The sequence below is a fragment of the Triticum urartu genome, chromosome 7 (assembly GCF_003073215.2).
Source record: "Triticum urartu cultivar G1812 chromosome 7, Tu2.1, whole genome shotgun sequence".
Lineage (NCBI taxonomy): Eukaryota > Viridiplantae > Streptophyta > Magnoliopsida > Poales > Poaceae > Triticum > Triticum urartu.
Window position 1 is genome coordinate 25,033,816 of NC_053028.1, and position 19,183 is coordinate 25,052,998.

The following is a 19,183-nucleotide window of genomic DNA, read 5'->3' on the forward strand; positions in this document are numbered from 1 at the left end:
AAGACAGCCTCCCTCCAGGAAATGTCTAACAATATGCCCATCAAATAATGTTACGTTGTTACGGGTGGATCAAATCACCCAGCAAATTTCAGGGATGCACACCATATAAAATTTCCACTAAATTTCCAGAAGGAATCGATGTAACCAAGCAGAACTTTGCCTTAAGTTGGTAGGGCAGCAATCAGTCCCTAAAGCCTCTCCAAAAAAACCTGCAAACAAAGCGAGCTAGAGAACAAGTAAAGTATAAGCGATTGGCAGATTCAGCATTATCACATAAAGAACATGAAGGATTGCCGGGCCAATTGCTTTTTCGCATATTATCATGTGTCAAAATAGCATTCTGAAATAATTGCAAGCAAAAGATCTTGATTTTCAGGGGGAGACAAGCTTTCCAATGGGACCCAACAATATCTTTTTTTAACCACTCATACATTGTCTTTGTAGTAAATCTGCGATTGCTGGAAAGGGACCTAACTATACCATCAGGAAGAGTGTTGAGAGATAAGTCTCCGACATGTGCAACTCTATCAAGCCACTGATGACACAAAGCAACACAAACGAGATGTTAAAATCAACAGCGGCGAATTCAGCCAGGGTGCAATCCTGACTCTGACATATGTCAAATGTCCAAGGAATGAGATTTTAAGGGCATTTTCAGAGCACCAAGAGTCATGCCATCATCTTGCTATATCATCACTGTTAACATTCACTTTTCTCCCAGCAAAATAAAACTCTAACATTTTCGTCACTGAACTGGGCCCTCCGGCCATTTCAACCCCGATGCGGACAGACGCGGCTCCATCTTTGTATGATTGGGAATCTCTCAGGCGTCGGAGTGTTTTTGTTTATCATTATTTTGACACCACCAGCAACGTACCCAGCCCAGCAGCAACATGGCTCATTTCCATGTGTATATATACCGTGCATCTCCAGCCCTCCAGAGACCAGATCACCAACTAGTAGGAGGATCAACAGCTAGCCAGAGATGGACAGCTCCCCGAAACCTCAGTACCTCGAGGATCAAGAAGCCCAAATGAAGGCAGGCGGAAAGCGAGGAGGATGGATCACTCTCCCCTTCATAGTTGGTAAGTGAATGCAGCCTCTCTGTGTCTCTCTCTATCCGTGTTTTCATGGTCACTCTCACTCACTCCATGGTGCGTAAACCATGGATGCAGCGACCATGTTGGGGCTGGGTCTGGCCGTCAACGGGACGACCAGCAACATGCTGGTGTACCTGCTCAAGGAGTACCACGTGGACGGCGTCAAAGCCGCGCAGATCGCCAATGTCGTCCGCGGCTCCCTCAACCTCGTGCCCATCGCCGGCGCCGTCCTCTCTGACTCCTACCTCGGCTGCTTCCCCGTCATCCTCGCCGGTGCCGTCATCAACGTTCTGGTCCGAACCCTACCGAATTATTTTGTCGCACTCCGTTCCGACCAACTTTGAGAGACGATAACAACTTTTCAAGCGTCATGGCACACTGGTCCTTCCTAGAGCCAAACTATAAGTAGCGTCGGAAACACATCTTATAACTCTACATGACACACCACACGTTACCACAGGAATTGCTTGCAATATATTTCCATGAAATTTTGTTATATAAATATGAATATTTGAATTAATAATATATAAACAAAAACTAGCTAGCAATACATATTATTATGTAACTATAAAATATTTACTGAATATTTAGAGTAATAATATGAGAATAAAAATAAAATACATATTATTTATTGTGTTGATTATTTTATAGTGGTATTAATCAATATAAATAGCATTATGAAATGAATATTATCATGCATGCTTGCATGTTGAGGTGGGCATTCTCCCATGCATGTTCCATGATATGGTGACATGCTTGGATGTTGAGGGCAATAGGTTAGTGGGTGCTAACTATTTAGATATAGAAGATAAGAATATGAATGTGAATATTTGGATTAATAGTGTAAGAACAAAAAAATGAAAATACATATGATTATTATATAATTATAGAATATTTATTGAATATAAAAAGAATAGATTAAAATATTTGATTTTTTGCATGCATGCTCGCATGTTGAGGTGGCCCTTCGAGCTGGCATAGTTCTATGTTAAGATAAATATGTTAGTGGACATCGCCTACTTAGTCATATTCCTTTTCTGAACCTTCTTATGCATAATTCATTTTCATTTTAAGTACTCCCTTCAATTCCGTATTTTTTGTCGTGGTTTTAGATCAAGAACTAAGGTTTTAGTTCAAGAACTAAAACCAAGACATGAATTACGGAACGGAGGGAGTAATCTGCCGTGGAACTCTACTCTTATTTTTTCTTCTAAAAAGGAAAGTCACAGTTCGATGTGCAACAAAAGTATTCATAAGGTCCTGCCATGTAATGTAATGTCAAGAAAAACATGTCGCACTCTATCTGTCAAAATAACCATTTGAATTGTGCATGCATGACAACTTCACATTTATCCGAAGATAATGACAAATAGCGACACATGCTCCTCACATAAAAGAAAGAAAACTCTCTTTCGTGCAACTACCTCAAGATGCATACGCTGATCATTTCATATCCAAATGTGAATAAACGATTACCAGGAACTTTACACATAAATATTTTGAAGTTTAGAGAGGTTTGAGAAGATACATGTCCTGTTGACATGAAACATTATAGTGATTATTATATAATTTTTTGTGTGGTGCAAAATCGATCTGCAAACTCTCAGGCGCGTGAGAACTCACTCACTCTTTGCACAAGACGAGAGGTTTTTTTTTTACGATGCCAACATTTTGTTCATATGTTTGCAACATGTCAACAATTCGTCATTTACACTGTCAACATGTGGCCATACCAATAAGGAAACATGACTGCACAATAACATTTATATGCTTGCAACACCAGCAGTCCCTTATCACCACAAATGAATGCAACAATCCATAGACCGAATTACATAGGGATCATTCGATTTGTAAGATTTTGGAGTATTCCTATATGATTTAAAAAAATTATGTTCCCTTGATTAGGAAACCATGTAAACAGAATGAGCCCTTAGTTGTTTTCAGCATTCTCTGCCCTTTTATGCAACAGAAAAATTGAAGCACTGCAACAAAACTGTTTCTCATGCACTTGAGCCCGGCAGTCCATGGCAAATGATCGTCTTTTTTGTTAATAATATTGTCTTTCACAATGTAATTGTACAGGCTTTTGTGTTGTTCACGCTCACTGCGGCGCTGCCATCGCTGCGGCCGCCACACTGCACATTGTCGCCCGCTGAGTGCCAGCAAGGATCCCCCGGGCAACTCTTCGTGTTGTACGCTGCCATCTGTCTTCTCGCCATTGGCGCTGGCGGGACACGTTTCAACATCGCGACGATGGGCGCGGACCAGTTCAGCAGCATGCGCGACAAGGACAGCTTCTTCAACTGGTACTTGGTCTTCCTCTATGCCTCCTTCATGCTCGGCGACACAGCCATCGTCTACATCCAAGACAGCGTGTCATGGGCGGTGGGCTTTGGTGTTTGCCTCGCCACGACGGCATTCGGCACAATCATGCTTCTTCTAGGCGTGTGTTACTACCGGATGCCGGCGACAAAGGCCAGCCCGTACACAGAGCTGGCTTGCGTCATCGTGGCTGCCGTGCGCAAGGGTAGCATCAAAGTCGGCGGCGCGCATGGCAGTGTGCAGTACAACGTGGGCGCCGGCGCCGTCGTGGACTCGGCCGATGATGGGGCACCAAGTAAAAGCTTAAGGTAAGCTAGTACGTAGGTGGCATTTCCTCCGTAGCTGCTTTCCACACAGGACACCGGATTGGTGAATCATGCATCGGCGGGACCTTGTTGTTGCAGATTTCTGAATCGAGCAGCCATGATCACCACAAGCGACAAATCATCCGGGTCCGGGGATGCGTCAGCTGGCGCCTGGCGGCTGTGCACGGTGCAGCAAGTGGAGGACCTCAAGGCCATCGTCAGCGTCTTCCCGCTGTGGTCATCCGGCATACTGCTGTTCATGTCGATCGGCGTGATGATCGGCATGATCGTCCTGCAGGCGCTCGCCATGGACCGCTCCGTCGGACCACACTTCAGCATCCCGGCGGGGTCAGTCGGCGTCAGCTGCCGCGTCTCGTTCATCTTGGCCACCCTGGTCCTGGACCGCGCCGTCTTCCCTATCTGGCGCAAGATCACCGGCGGCACGCCACCGACCCCGCTGCAGCGCGTGGGCATCGGCCACGTGTTGAACGTCGGGGCCATGGTCGCCGCCGCACTGGTGGAGCGCCGGAGGCTTGCGCAGCCCGGCGTGCCCATGTCCGTGATGTGGCTCCTGTTCCCGATGGGCATCGCGGGGGTCGGGGAGGCCCTGCACTTTCCTGGCAACATGGCCTTCTACTACCAGGAGTTCCCCAAGGCGCTGCGGAGCCTGGCTACGGCCATGGCGCCGATGCTCGTCGCGCTGGGGTTCTTCTCGAGCACCATGTTCATGGACATGGTGACGCGGTTCACGGCGTGGCTGCCGGAGAACATAGACCACGGGAGGCTGGACAACGTCTACTGGACGCTTGCGGCGGTGGGGACATTCAACTTTGCCTACTTCCTCGCCTGCGACAGGCGTTACAAGTACCACAACCGTGCGGCGATGTAGATAAGATTGGCTCTTCATGTATCATGCATTCAGGGAAGAGTTGTGTTGCACCTTTCTACTTCGGAGCGAAGTGAACAAAATGGATGGAACATCGTAGCAAGGAAGAACTATGTAATAATATGCACAATGAATACATTTTAGTGGCACGACACCGGTCTTTTGTGTTGATTGATGCGTGCAACCTTACTTTATTACCAGGTGTTCAGTTGTTACAAAAGCCTAAAAGATCGGTCAACCGATCAAGGCAACACAATAGAGATTACCAGGTGTTCAGTTGTTACAATGCCACGGCCACCTCAGAAATAGGCTGAACAAAGGACGCGCTATCCAAAGTTTAGTGTAGCCCGTGTTTCCACACGTTGGTTGTCGGTGCTTTGAGACTGGCCGTGATGTCAAGTGACGACATATTTGTTTAGAGAGGGGTATGTGAGTGGCACATTGAAATGGTAAGGCACAAGACATGGAGTTCACCTAAATTTGGACCCTGTGGGAGGAGGTAAGACCCTACACCTACCTTTAGTGGTTGTATTGCTCAAGTGCTCGCCGGTGATCGGAGAATCGCCGAAGATATCCGTTTCTTGGGTTACAAGTTACAAGCCCTCGGCTGGTGGTGGAGGGGAAGATGGTGGTAGGTGAGAACCTTATATCTAGGATGATCTAGAATTTGTTGGATCCTTCAAAAAGATCCCTAGCTTGCCTTATATACTTGGTCAAGCTAGGGTTACATGGGTCGGGGCATACTGTCGGTGGGTTGGCGCCCTTTGATCCCATCAAACCGTGTCGTGCGATGTTGTCTTACCACGTCCATGCTTGCAAGTTGTTGTCTTCCTTCATCTACAGCTGGGCTCGAGAAGCTAACTCAGTACTTGGCCATGGATGACCTGAGTCTCCTGCTTTAGCGCGCCCGAATGGCACTTCCTTTGATAGTAGCCCCCGAATGTCCTGCAACCCTCCTGCCAGAAGGTTACATGGGCTTGTTAAGTCTCTTCTTGCTCGATGGGGAGCTACCCGAGAAGGAATTTTAGTGGTTGAATAATGGGCCAGCATCTGGCCAGAAGATCGTGGGAAAAATATTTCCACGATCTCCACTCCACCAATAGGCGATTTTTGGAAGAGGAATTGTGTGCCGCATGACACCGACAGAAGGACTAACGAACTGAGACATAGCTGACGTTGTTTGCCACGCCGCAGTCTTGATCGGTCAGTCCTGACCAACAAATGGCATCCCAAACAAAGTGATGTTTCGGCCTTCTGCCTATAAGACAAACATGGAGAGAGAGGGCTAGGTTACCCATACTCATGTCGCTCTTATCTTCTTTCTCATGCTTCCCTTGCCTAGTGGTGCTCAGATATCAGCGAGATAGAATCACGACTTCTGCCGGCGCGCCTCACCCGCATCCAAGAGTTACTGCACTCTCAGTGCTTTCATCATGGTGTGTTCCTTTGTCGTTCCCTTGGTTACCTCCTCTTCAGATCCACCACATCTATCGTCGACACCCTTCGCGCTTGAGGAACATTCAGATCCCTCCATGCGGTTGACGAGGAGGAACATGAGTCATCAGACATAGTAGGGGCTTCCAAGGTGGCGGAGAAAGGAAAGGTTGAGGCGAATGAGCCATTGATGTGGCGTGCTTCAACATTGACTGACGAGATGATAGTACTAGCCTTGTAGTCAAAAAGGCGATAATTCTATTGAAACTTTGGAAGTTGGATTTCCAATAATGTCATCACCACCACACCACCATATTAGATTCTAGGGTTCAAGATGACCTTGACCTATACCAGAATTTTGCTTTACATGGGGAACGTAATAGTTTGCTTGCTGCCTAGGTCCGTAGCTCCCTTGAGGAACTAGTTTATTTATTGTATGGAGGCAAAAACATGGACATGAGATGAAGTGAATAATGAACAAATATTAACAAAATAAAGACATCAAGAAAAGAAGAGAAATAGTTTTTTCAATTAGTCGATCATTCAAACGCCGATAACGTCAATAAAATCACATGGCACACCAAGACAACTTATAACCAAATAAACACGACACGCGTACGTACCAGTACATACATCAGCTAAAAAAATAGAGGAAATCACACGGTGGCCGGCCACCTAGCCACCTAGGGGCGCCACGCCCCTGCTTATATATCAGTGCACGCCACCGGCGCCGTGCTTGTGGTTGTGGCCGCCGACGCCGGCGTGCTTGTGGAGGCGGTGCTCCATGGCGGCCTCCCGATGCGCGACCTTCTCCTGGTGAAGCTGCGCCTCCGCGGCGGCGACCTTGGCCCTGCCGCGCTCATGCGCCAGCTGCCGCTCGTCGTGCGACCTCGACGTCGCGGCCTCCGTCTTCTCTGCCAGTTTGGCCCACACGATCTTCGCCTTGGCCCTCAGCGCGCTCGCACCGTCCTTCACCTTCACCTTGGCTTGCTGCATCTCATCACTGATCCTTGTGGTTTTCTTGGGTACTCTGCCTGGTGTCTAGCTAGCTTTCTTCTTCCTCTTTGGTTTCTTCTGGGTCAGGGTGAGTTTCAACTTATAGGCGGAGTGGTGGTCCAAGTGGGTGAGCCGTAGTGCGCCGTGTGGCGGGTGAGATGTCGCTGTTGAGAGGTCGGCCGATAGGGACCTGGCCCGGTAACTGTCGACACGATATGGATGGAGGAAATACAAAGTGAAAGGAATAGATGCGTGCGTACACGTCGATACCCGCAAAAAAAAAAGATGGTCACGTGGAAAGCTGGTAATCTAAGTGGATTTGGTCGGAATGGATTGATACTTTTTTTTAGGATAGGAATGGATTGATACTTGGATTGGATTGGGACAGGAAATGTTAGTTCAAACTATCACATCAAAAATCAACACATGCCCACGAAATGCTTGTGAAGTTATCCAACTGGAAAAGGAGAGTTTTACTAAAAAAAATGGAGCATAGAAAAACAAACTAAATATCAAGTGGAACAAATTTCTAAATTATCAGTTGAACAGTGGCACCTAAAAGATGGTGACAAAATGCTATTGGTGGAGATAGGAGAAAACAGAAATAAAGAGAGGAAAGAAAAGCCCCTAGAAACAGATAGACCCCCCCCCCTCCCCCCCAACCCCCAAAAAAGGAAAGAGAAGTCTGGCTGAAAGCCACAACACAGTGACCCTGTTGAAAGCATTGTTTTGAGAACGCGGATCTTTTTCAAGGTGAAAACCTAAGATCTAGGATTGGACGATGACGGTGCATGTGCACTGTTTCCTTCTTGGAGGCATCGTTTTTGAAGAGTTTGGACTTCGGGTGTTGTATAGGTGGTGGTTCGTGTTGCAGCTATAAGGAATTGATCCCTGTAGCAGGATCTTTCTTTCTTTTTGTCTATTTTTTTTGTCTTTTGGCTATGTGCATCCGTAATGTCTTTGCGATATTGTGTTGTTGTAGAGGCAGGGTGTAATTGGTATCTCCACGATATTAATATATTCCCCTTGTCGGAAAAGTAGTGTACTCAAAATTGAACTGCCCAATTATATAGTACCTCTCGAGCTCTAGCCCTCATATATGGTCCAGCCAAGGGGGAACAAAGTTCCTCGTCGTCGTTGCCTCGACACTACCAGGGTCTCCAATGTGACACATTGTGCGTCAACATGGTGTACAATCACAGAGAGCCTTCATTTATGGGCCGGCGCACCTCGTCGCTGCCTGGATGCTCGTCCCGATATATTTATTTGACATGATTATTATTTTTCTTTTGCTTTTCTAACCGGTTTCTTTAAAGAACAGTTTATAAGATTTTTTCCTAAAATATAAAAAGTAGTAGCATCTTAAAAATGTCTCGATCTTGTTGTAAAATTTGAAACCAATGAGTGAACATTTTTCGAAAATGCAGCATATAAAAAATAGACTTTTTCTAAAAATCGTGAACACATTTTAAATAGTTTGTGAACATTTTTCTATAACAAACTATAGAACAATAGATATATGTGAACACATTTTGTTGAAAATTTGAACATTTCCTAATTTGTGAACTTGTTTTAAATTTTGTGAATATTTTAAAAATTGTGACATTTTCTTAATTTTATGAGCATTGTTTTACAAATATGAAAATTTCTTAAAAGGAAGAATATAAAATAAGACGTAGATGGACGAAGAAAGAAATAAAAAATTCTTGTGAGGTTATTCAATCAACTAGGAAAAAGGAGTTCAACAGAAGAAAAAAAGGAGAAAATAAAAAATCAAGTGGAAAAACTTTCAAAATTATTAGTTTAAATAGTGGCATTTAAAGTATGCTGACAAAACTGATATTGATGAAGATTGGAGAGACCGAAAACAAAGAGACGAAAGAAAATACCATGAAGACATTGATGAAAGAAAAAGCCAGCCGAATGACAATGTATAGTATACTCGAAATCGAACGGCCCAGTTATATAATACTCCCTCCGTTCCAAAATATTTGTCTTTCTAGGCATTTCAAATGGACACAACGTACGGATGTATGTAGACATATTTTAGAGTGTAGATTCACTCAGTTTGCTCCCGTGTGTAGTCATTTGTTGAAATCTTTAGAAAGATAAATATTTAGGAACGTAGGGAGTACCTCTCGAGGAGGGAAAGAAGATCCTCGTCGCTGTCTCTCTATTACGTACCGTTACCTCCTATTTAGTAATACATTGTGCATTAAAACGGAGTATAATCACAGAGAGCATTCATCTATGGGCCAGCCCACTTCGTCGCTGCCTGGAGGCTCATCCCGAGCGATTTTTAAGATTTTTACCTTCGGTTTTCAAATAAGTTCCCTTTTAAAAAACTGGTTTCTTAGATTATTTCTGAAAGATTAAAAGAGTTTGCGTAGCGCTCACATGCATACTTTTCCACGTGACTCGCCCACCAAGTGGTATTTCTCTCGTTGCCTCCCTCTGGATTGGTATCGTCCTCTATTTTTCATTCCAGCAACCATTCGCTCCCACGTGACACGAACAGCCGACTTTTTCTTCTTCTTTTTATTACATTGTTGTTCTTTTTCTTTGTCTCAATATTTTACGCATATGACACCCATCTTACCTACAGAATACATTTATTTAGACAAGAACATATATTTGTACATGGATATCTATAAATATTTTTATATAATATACATATCAGAAACTTTTTTTTTGATAAAACGACAGTCATTGTAAGTCCAAAGACTCTTTTCTGAAATTATGTTCTTGCAAACACGACCATTTGTTTTGAAAAGGCATGAACATTTTTAAAAATATGTTAACACTTCTTTAATTCAATGATCTGTTTTCTGAATGTGTGACCCCTATTACAAAAATGTTCATTGCCTTACAATTTTGTAGAATGTGTATTTAAAAAATTTCATGGTGCGATTCAAAGACTTGTTATGTTGTGATCCAAATTCAAGTATAAATATAAATGACGAGCGGAGCGGAGCTCCTGCCCATCACCGGGAGCCCAGAGGTCACTGCTATTATATATATACCTCTTGTAAGCCGCTGCACGGGATAAGGTGATTGATTATAAATCCCTTGCGGTTGTACCCTCTACTGATATAGTGAAGTTTGCTGGCTGGTGCCCGTGGTTTTTTTTCTCCATTCGCCTTGGAGTGGTTTTCCACGTTAAAATCTCATGTCTCGCTGTGTTGATTTCTTTCTTGGTTGTTCGATTTGCCTGTCATAATCTAACAAAATATGTATTGTGTATTGAAAAGTGGTACCTGTGTATTTAAATAATTTTCATTATGTATTTAAAAAACTAAACATGACAAACTTTTAAAAATACAATGACAAACCTTTGTAAGTACACTATGAGCATTTTTCAAAAAACATGAAGAAAAACATGAAGAAAAACGAAAACGAAAAAATATAATGAAATAAAGAAAGAGCAAAAAAGAAAATAATAAAAACTAAAATGAGAAAGAAAATAATGGCAAACTAAACCAGTCCAGCACATAGCGTCTTGCGGGAGAGAAAAACCACATACTCCAGCGAGGCGACTGCAGGAAAATAGAAATTGTTTGGTGGGCTCATACCTTCTGATTAACAATAAGTGAGTATAGTTGTTGCACCAAATTGCAGCGACGCCGAGCCCCTCCAACCTAGTTCGATTCTATCAGTGGCAAGTCTCTCCTCATAGCTCCATCATGGATTATTACCACTTGTTGGCAAGCCCCTCCAACCTAGATCGTCTATAGCTCGCTTGCTACAAGCTGTAGGATGGACTCCCCTACAGAGCACATCGACGCATGGGCCAGAGCCATAACATGGAGCACTGGAGTATTCGTTGGAGCTATGTTTGCTTATTACGAGAAGCATCTCCGGCTCGTCACTGGCACCGATACTTGGACGGACCGGTAATGTAGTTCTCCGGCAAGTTTTTTTTCTCGGTGGTTATCTTTTTTAGTCTTGGTTTTTCCTTTTTCCCCTGCCTTTTTTGTATTGTTTGTTTGTTTCTTTGGTTTTCACCGATTTTCTTATGTTTTAAAAAATAATTTTAATTATTATTTTCTTGTTAGTTTCTTTTTTAAAAACATTCATCGCATGTCAACTTTTTCCATATACATTGTACATTTTTTGCATATACTAGATGTTTTTCCTAAATTTATGGTATACATCTAAAATATTTTTTATAAACATCTAACATTTTTAAGAAAAATGATTAACAGTATTTCAAATACATGGTTTTCAATATTTTTCCGTGTACGTGTTAAATGTTTTTCAAATACACATTGGAACATTATTTTTTTCGAATAGTAATTTTTTCAATTATGCCAACATCTGTTACATTTTATATGCAAATTTCAAAATGTCAAGAACATCTCTTGGAAAGTCGTGAATATATTTATGAATGGTAATTATTTTAATTGGAATTATATGGACATGGTTTTACATTGTGAAAACATTTTTCAAAAATGTGACGTACATTTATTCAAACTCGTGGATTTTCTTTAATGTCACAAACATTTTTATGGATGCTATCAATATTTTCTAAAATTATGCTGACCAACTTTTTACACTGGGTTATCATTTTTCATAATCGCTGTGAACATTTTTTTGTAAAAATGAAGTAAATTAATTTTTGTAATATATGATCTTAGATGTCTCAAACTACAAATAAAAGGTAAAAGAATAAAAAGAAGAAGAAAAGAAACTAGTGAACTAACGCTCCTCGGCCGTCTCACTCAGCATACCTGTGTCTCGATATAAGAGAGACAAAAGACGCGCCTGTTTTTATTCTTTAATATTGTTTTCTAACAAGTTTGTTATTAAGTGAAAAAAGACAACGTGCGTCTGCACTCTCAAGAAAAATAGACAAACATGCGTGTAAAACATTTGTTTCGCACATATATTTTTAACATTTAGTTTGCTAATTTTTAAATAAACAAATATTTGCATATTTAAAAATTATATTTATCTATATACACAAACATGTTTATCATGTATTTGAAAATTTTCACCATGTACTAAAAGAAGTTTTATCACGTATTAAGAAAAATAATGTTCATCGCACATCCGTATATAGTTCACCGCGACATAAGAAATGGTCGTCACGTGTTTAAAAAAATGTTAATCTAGTATTTGAGAAATGTCTGTTGTATATTTAGGAAATATTCACTGTGTATTCAAAAAATGCTCATCATATTCATAAAGTGTTCATCACGTATTTATAGAATGCTAGTCGCATATTAAAAATATGCCCATCATGTACTAAAAAATGTTCATCGTGTATTAAGAGAAGGTTCAACCTGTAACAAAAAAGTGTTATCAAGCATTAAAAATATATTCATCGTGTATTTCAGAAAATGTTAATCCTGTAATCTAAAGATGTTCATCGTGTATTAAGAAAATGTTCAACCTGTGTTCAGAAAATGTTATCATCTATCAAAAAAATATTCATTGTGTATTTCAGAAAAATCTAAACATGTAATGCAAAAACATTCATCGTATACTAAAAAGTATTCATCACGTATTAATATGTTCAACCCGTATTAGAAAATGTCATTGTACATTAAAATAATATTCATCAAATGGAGGGAGATGAAAGAAAGCAATGTGACACAAGAATAGATCACATCCGACAACCAGTCGTGCCATTAGATAGATCTGTTGTGAGTCTTATGTAGCATGAGGTCCACTTGGTCTTGCGATAGGGGCTTGAGGAGTAAGAAGAGAGGATATCTAGAAAAAAGAACGAATCTCCTACTTTATAGAGAACGGGACTTGTGGAACTAGTGAGGCATTTGTTGGTCAAACAATTTGCCCTCCTCACTTGAAGCCGAAGAGATAACTTACCGAGGCAACTGAGAGCATACTAGAAGAAAAAAAACATAACATTTCTCCGATCCATGCTACATTGTCATAAAATGAAAGAAAATACGGCATTATGGCGGCCCATCTCTCAACGCATGTAGGCTAGCGCGATGTAGCCCCCGCACCAGGCAAGATATAGTGTTTGCGTAGATAGGGGTCACATGAGTAGTGAAGTGCTTGGGAGTTGCTAACAGCCAACTCGGTCGAGTTACTGGAAAAAAAATCAATGTTTAGTCCCATACCCCTCATGGGAAATAATAGCAGTTTAGTACTTTCAAATACCTACTAATCAACATTTTTACTAGTTTTGAAAGAATCAAGGAAGCAGTACTTCTACAAGCTGGAACAACAATTAATTTGGCAGCAAAAACCTTTTGGCACTCAAATTGTTCTTTAGGCAGTTACTACTAAGGCTCCCTTTTTGAGCCATTTTGATATTTTGAACAATAGAAGTAACACTAGTTTTCTCATTTTAGAAAGCTTGAATAAACATTTATTATGTACATTTATGTATGCTTGCACACTTCCAAATTTCTTCGGGATCTATGCACCTCACGAGAAAATGTTCGGTTGTACAATGAGCACCCCTTGACAACTATACCTTTAGCAGTGGGGGCAGAAGCTAGGGGGTCATCCATCTAAGTCATTGTCCCACCAGTTGAAACTGATGTTCTCCAAGCCTAGGAACAAGTAAATTAAGACAACAATGAATGCCAAACCTGCACGTAGTGCACCCGAGAGCAGATAATTGTGTCCTTCCCACCAGTCACGTCGATCGTAGTGGCAGGAGGCATCTTGACGGTGCAACCCATCATAACAGGCATGTTTATGAGTAAGATCCAGTTTTGGCTTGGGAATGTCCCCCCCAAGAACAGCTGGTCCACTGCCGAGTAAGTTCCCATGACGCCGAATATTCTGCATGGGCCAATAAGACCTCATATGAGTATATGACTGACGCATCATAGGACACATGACCCCTGGGGCACGTCCAAGGGTTGTCTATAGAGAGAAGCTCAATGTTGCAGACGTTAACGTTGGGGATTGTGTCCATGAGCCACCATGTCGTTCCAAGGTACACAAATGCTGCAACCGATGTTCCGGCCACCTGACATTTTTTCGAGGAGGTTGTTGCTTATTATCACAATAGAACATGTCATATGTGGCCTTGTGGAGTGGAAATGAGAGATAAACTATGTATATGGCTTAGTGGAGCTTACCTGAGCTATAAACATGGTTCTTGGGGCAATCTTCATGTTGTGGCTCAACTTAAAATCTTGCAAAATCATCAGAGATTGGTGCATGCTGATATAACCTTATACCTTGAAGCACATATTCACGATGGGTTGTCCAGGGTACAAGTACCCGATGATGTAATCTGTGACGGTGTTCTTTTTTCTTTTTGAGGTGACTGTGATGGTTTTCAATCCCAGGGTCTGCATACAATGGAAGAATGTGAATAAAGCATTGGGCCCATGCAGATAGAATGGAGAAAGAACGCCCCTAGTTGGATCAAGGCCTACCTTAAAAAGCCCGGACCAAGGCGTCCCACAGCGTTGCAATTGTCTATGACTTGTCGCTCTCCCATCCTTCTATACCTAATCCTCACTGACATTCCCTCCACAAATTTTTTCTTCTTCATTGCTATTATTCTAAAAATGAAATCCCTCACTACTATCATGCAGGATCATTTCTTTTAATTTTTTTATTCTCACACTCATAAAGCACTCTGTTTTGGCACAATTTGATCATTAGGCACAAACTCTATGTTTTGTTCTTTCAAATCTATCAGAAATTTCCCGACGCCTTTTATCCGTAGCCGTATGCGCTAGAAACAATGGTGCACATTTCGTAGCTTGTGAATATTCTGATGTACTCCTTCGTTTCAAAATAAGTGACTCAACTTTGTACTACGACTTAAAAAAAAATGTTATTCTTACTCCTGCCTACTGCCATCGAGATCCATACACTTTGTCTGTTACATGGTTGCCTTTTCTATTTTCTCCATAGCCATATGTGCTAGGAACAATGGTGCGCATTTCGTAGCATGTGAATATTCTAATGTACTCCCTCCGTTCCAAAATAAATTGACTCAACTTTCTACTACGACTTGAAAAAAATGTTATTCTTACTGCCTACTGCCATCGAGATCCATACGCTTTGTCTGTTACATGGTTGCCTTTTCTCCATAGACATATGTGCTAGGAACAATGTTGCACATTTCGTAGCATGTGAATATTCTGATATACTCCCTCCGTTTCAAAATAAATGACTCGGCTTTCTACTACGACATGAAAAAAAATATTATTCTTACTGCCTCCTGCCTACTGCCATCGAGATCCATACACTTCGTGGCTAAATTTCGTGTTTTGGCCCTTTTCTGAAACCTATTTGAGATTTGACCCTAGTTTGAAATTTTTTCGAGATCTGACCCTTTTGCTACCGTCAGGGACCATGGCGGAAGGGTATAACAGCCTACCGCCAAGGTCCCTGGTGGTAGAGTTGCATGCCCTACCGCCAAAAACCTCCTAAGTATTGAACACAGTGCGTGCTCGTGCCTACCGCCAAGCACCTTGGCGGTAGGGTTGTGCAGGCTACCGCCAGCCCGGTTGGCGGTAGCGATGTTTCCTACCGCCAAAGTCCCTGGTGGTAGGCTGTTAGACCCTATCGCCATGGACTCTGGCGGTAGCAAAAGGGTCAGATCTTGGATTTTTTTTCAAACTAGGGACAAATCTCAAATAGGTTTCAATAAAGGATCAAAACACGAAAATTTGCCACACTTTGTCTGTTACATGGTTGCCATTCAGGTTCCTACAGGTGCTAGTGTGGAGCTGGAGCATGTTGAGGAGAAAATAATCCATGTGCCTCTCTCTCGGCGACGGTCGCCCTGCTTGGGGCAGCGGTTATTAGGGCGAGAGTGGCGGTGAGGTTTTAACCCTATGCTGCAGCCAGCGAGCTCCCTCTCCCGAGATCGGTGACGAAGAGCCAAGAACATGATGCAGCGCCGCATGTGGGCTTGACACGAGTGATGGACGACCAACACGATACTATCTGTGCTGCCGGCCGTGTTTTTTGTGACATGCGGTGCCACTTCTCGTGTGCTGCAGACTGTGATTTTGGTGCCAGCCAGAGCCTCCTTTTTTGTGTTTTGGACCCATCGCAGATCCTCGTGGGCTGATGGATCAATAGCAAAATCTTTTGTTCAGGTTTACTTTGAGTAAGCTACAGCTCGTGGTACAGTCATCATTTCTCTATGGATATATGCAACGTCACGACCGCAATGCAATTCTGGTTTGTGTTGCCCTTCACCATAACTGAGGGGTTTTCAGGTCCATCGAGCACCGCAGCTGCTGCGGCCAGATGACTCGCACATGTTTGAGTGGAAGAGAGGGCGAAGAAGACCATGTTGGAGAAGAGATGGTGTGAGAAAGAGGGAGAAGTGGCCTGCTGGTATGGTGTGCTACCGTGCTACTGATATTCTTCTTTTTACCAGCAGAATACTACAAAATGGCTAGAGCGTAGGTGCGTGCAATCCCATCGACCCTGCCTTTGCGCGCGGCTGTATGGGAGTGGGACTACACGCCATCTCAACTTATAATATGTCCACTGTTGCAGGTTTTCAAAAATGAGAAAAACTACTGAAATGATTGCCTATATCACACTTTCTTACCGACCACAAACCATACTTTTGGGACCGAATGGAAATGATAGCTTATATACCCACATGTACATCAGGAAATCCCTGAAAATTTTCTCGCCCTCACTTCTACCATGATTTTTAACGTCATGAACGGCCCAAGGAATGTCATGCAGGTCCGCCTCCAGCCCGACCAGGATGAAAAACCCATTTTTATTATAATTTTTTTGTCATAGAAGTAGAGTCTGCCACATTTATGACGATACGTATTTTTTCACAATTATTATCATGGAAGTGTCACTTTCATAAGAGCATCTTCAACGCGCGCATAAAAGTTTCGTGCGCTAAAATAGTTTTAGCGCGCCAGACCCAACATTGATTTAGCATATGGCCAAAAACGCGCGTCCAAAAAACACGCAGTGCAAATTGTGAAGTGTGCGTAATCGGGTGCCCTGAATTTGCAGGTTCTGATAGCGCTTTTTAGCGCGTGCACTATTTTGCAGCTTCTGCTGGAGCTGTCCGGCGCCCAAAAAACCCAAATTTTAGCGTGCGGAGCCCTAAATTTGCAGGTTCTGATAGCGCTTTTTAGTGCGTGCCCAATCCTTTTTTGCGCGTGCACTATTTTGCAGCTTCTGCTGGAGCTGTCCGGCGCCCAAAAAACCCCAAATTTTAGCGTGCGGAGCAGTTTTTGTGCGTCTGTTGGGGATGCTCTAACAGAAAATATTTGTGTTCGGGTCATAATGTCGCGGATGTGTATTTTGTAGTGCTTCTCCCTCGACCCGTGGCTCGCCCCTTCCATTTAGTCTCCTACTCGCAAGATGAATCAACTTATAGTTAGAACATTTGCCAAGCCACAAACTTAGAGCTAGACCAATTGCCATGCTAAACAGTTGTCCTTTATTTTGTAATGAGGATGCTCTTGTCGGTGGACTTTGGGTTTTGGTGGTGCTTGAAGGTTGTTGGTCGACTTTCTTTTAGCCTTTGTATGTCTTTCTATGCTATGTGAACTTGCCGAGCTACTATGGGGTCATGTAAACAAGACTATGTCAACTTGTCGTGAATTATGTGATGGATGTGACATGTATGTCGTTTTAATGCTATGTGTGACTTCGTTTGGACGACCGCGGTGAATTTGATGCTATGCATGACTTTGTTGGGGCTATGTGATGGATCCGATGTGATATAGTATGTGGTTTTGATGATGCTATGCGTAGGGGCGGAGACAGGGGGTGCGAGCAGGGGCCAGACACCCCCCATCGCGTCCCCCCCCCCCCCTATAATATCTCGTTACTGGTACGTGCAGCGTGCTAGTTCTACCAGTAGTTTGTACGTATAAAGTGTATTGCCATTTGTCGTTTAATGCTAATTGATTATGGCCCAACGTGGCAACTTTCTAGCCCAAAGGCCCAAACATGGGAAAGCACCGCTTGAGCCTTGATCGTTAGTTGTAGAGGTCAGAAAAGATCAGGCGTGAGATCGAGCAGTTACTTTCCTATCGATCTACCCTCCTCGTAATTTCGTTCGTGGCCTAGTTACTTTTTTCGAAAAGGGGCGCTTTATTACTTAAAAGGTTTAAGCATTACACCCAGTCTCTGCATAACTAAGATGCACACAGCCACACAAAGTTCTCTGCAAGAACGAAAAATAGATAGGCGGAATACAAATATAGAGTTTGTATAACGCCTAAAGCGGAGGTGGGTCAATCCTATGATCATGTTGCCATCCATGTTGGATAAAAGTATCCTCGCCGTATCCTTCGATCGTGTACAAACCTCCGTAAATAGGTCTTGATTCTTCACGCGTTGTAGAAAGGACCATAAACGAAGAGTCCCGGTACATCTGTAGATAACCTGCATTAGAGAAGTGCTTTTATCGTTAAAAACCTTATCATTTCTACATAGCCAAAGCGACCAAATAAGCTAGCGCTCTCACCCTAAGAAGAGTTCTAAACCTGTGATCAATTCCATGTAACCAGTTGCCAAATACATTGGCAACACTACAAGGAGGATACAAGCCAGAAGCTATCTGGATGACTGACCATATAAACCGAGCCAATTTGCATTGCAAGAATAAATGTTTTATTGTCTCATCATGATGACAAAAAACACATCGCGGACTTACATGCCAATTCCTCTTGATAAGGTTATCTTTAGTAAGAATGACTCCGCGACGAAGATACCATGCAAATATTTTATTCTTAAGAGGTATCTTCATCTTCTGGATCTTTTTATTATTATCAACTGGCACATCAGACTGGATTAACGCTCTATACATAGACTTCACTGAGAATTTTCCATTCTCATGTAGGTTCCATCGAAATACATCAGACCCATGTGACAATTGCACCGTGGACAACCGTTGAAGCAGGATGTACCACGATTGGAGTCTAGGTCCAATTAAATCTCTTCTGAACGTCACATTTGGAGGAAATGATTCCATTACAGTGGCAATAGTATCACCCTTGTGACGCACAATGTTGTATAGAGCCGGATATTGTTCCCGGAGTGTGGCATTTCCTAGCCACTTGTCCTCCCAGAATCTAATTTCCGAGCCGTCCTTAATCGAGAAGGATCCATAGGAGAAGAAATATTTCTTCGTAGCCATTAGACCCGCCCAAAAGTGAGAATCCCCAGGCTTCCAGTATACTTAGGATACC

The 19,183-nt window shown here is 42.6% G+C and overlaps 2 protein-coding genes and 1 pseudogene across 2 annotated transcripts; 1 reads left to right on the top strand and 2 right to left on the bottom strand.

Annotated features, from left to right (window-relative positions):
* Positions 1-929: 929 nt before the first annotated feature.
* LOC125524903 (protein NRT1/ PTR FAMILY 2.3-like) lies at positions 930-4,765 on the top strand. Its single transcript, XM_048689932.1, has 4 exons — positions 930-1,085; positions 1,176-1,393; positions 3,183-3,730; positions 3,827-4,765. The coding sequence occupies exons 1-4, from the start codon at positions 986-988 to the stop codon at positions 4,614-4,616; spliced, it is 1,656 nt and encodes a 551-aa protein (XP_048545889.1). The 5' UTR covers positions 930-985; the 3' UTR covers positions 4,617-4,765.
* A 1,792-nt stretch (positions 4,766-6,557) lies between these two features.
* Positions 6,558-7,128, bottom strand: LOC125521011. The gene has a single exon (XM_048686057.1). The coding sequence runs from the start codon at positions 7,041-7,043 to the stop codon at positions 6,759-6,761; it is 285 nt and encodes a 94-aa protein (XP_048542014.1). The 5' UTR covers positions 7,044-7,128; the 3' UTR covers positions 6,558-6,758.
* Positions 7,129-12,301: 5,173 nt separating this feature from the next.
* LOC125518212 lies at positions 12,302-19,131 on the bottom strand (annotated as a pseudogene).
* Positions 19,132-19,183: the final 52 nt, after the last annotated feature.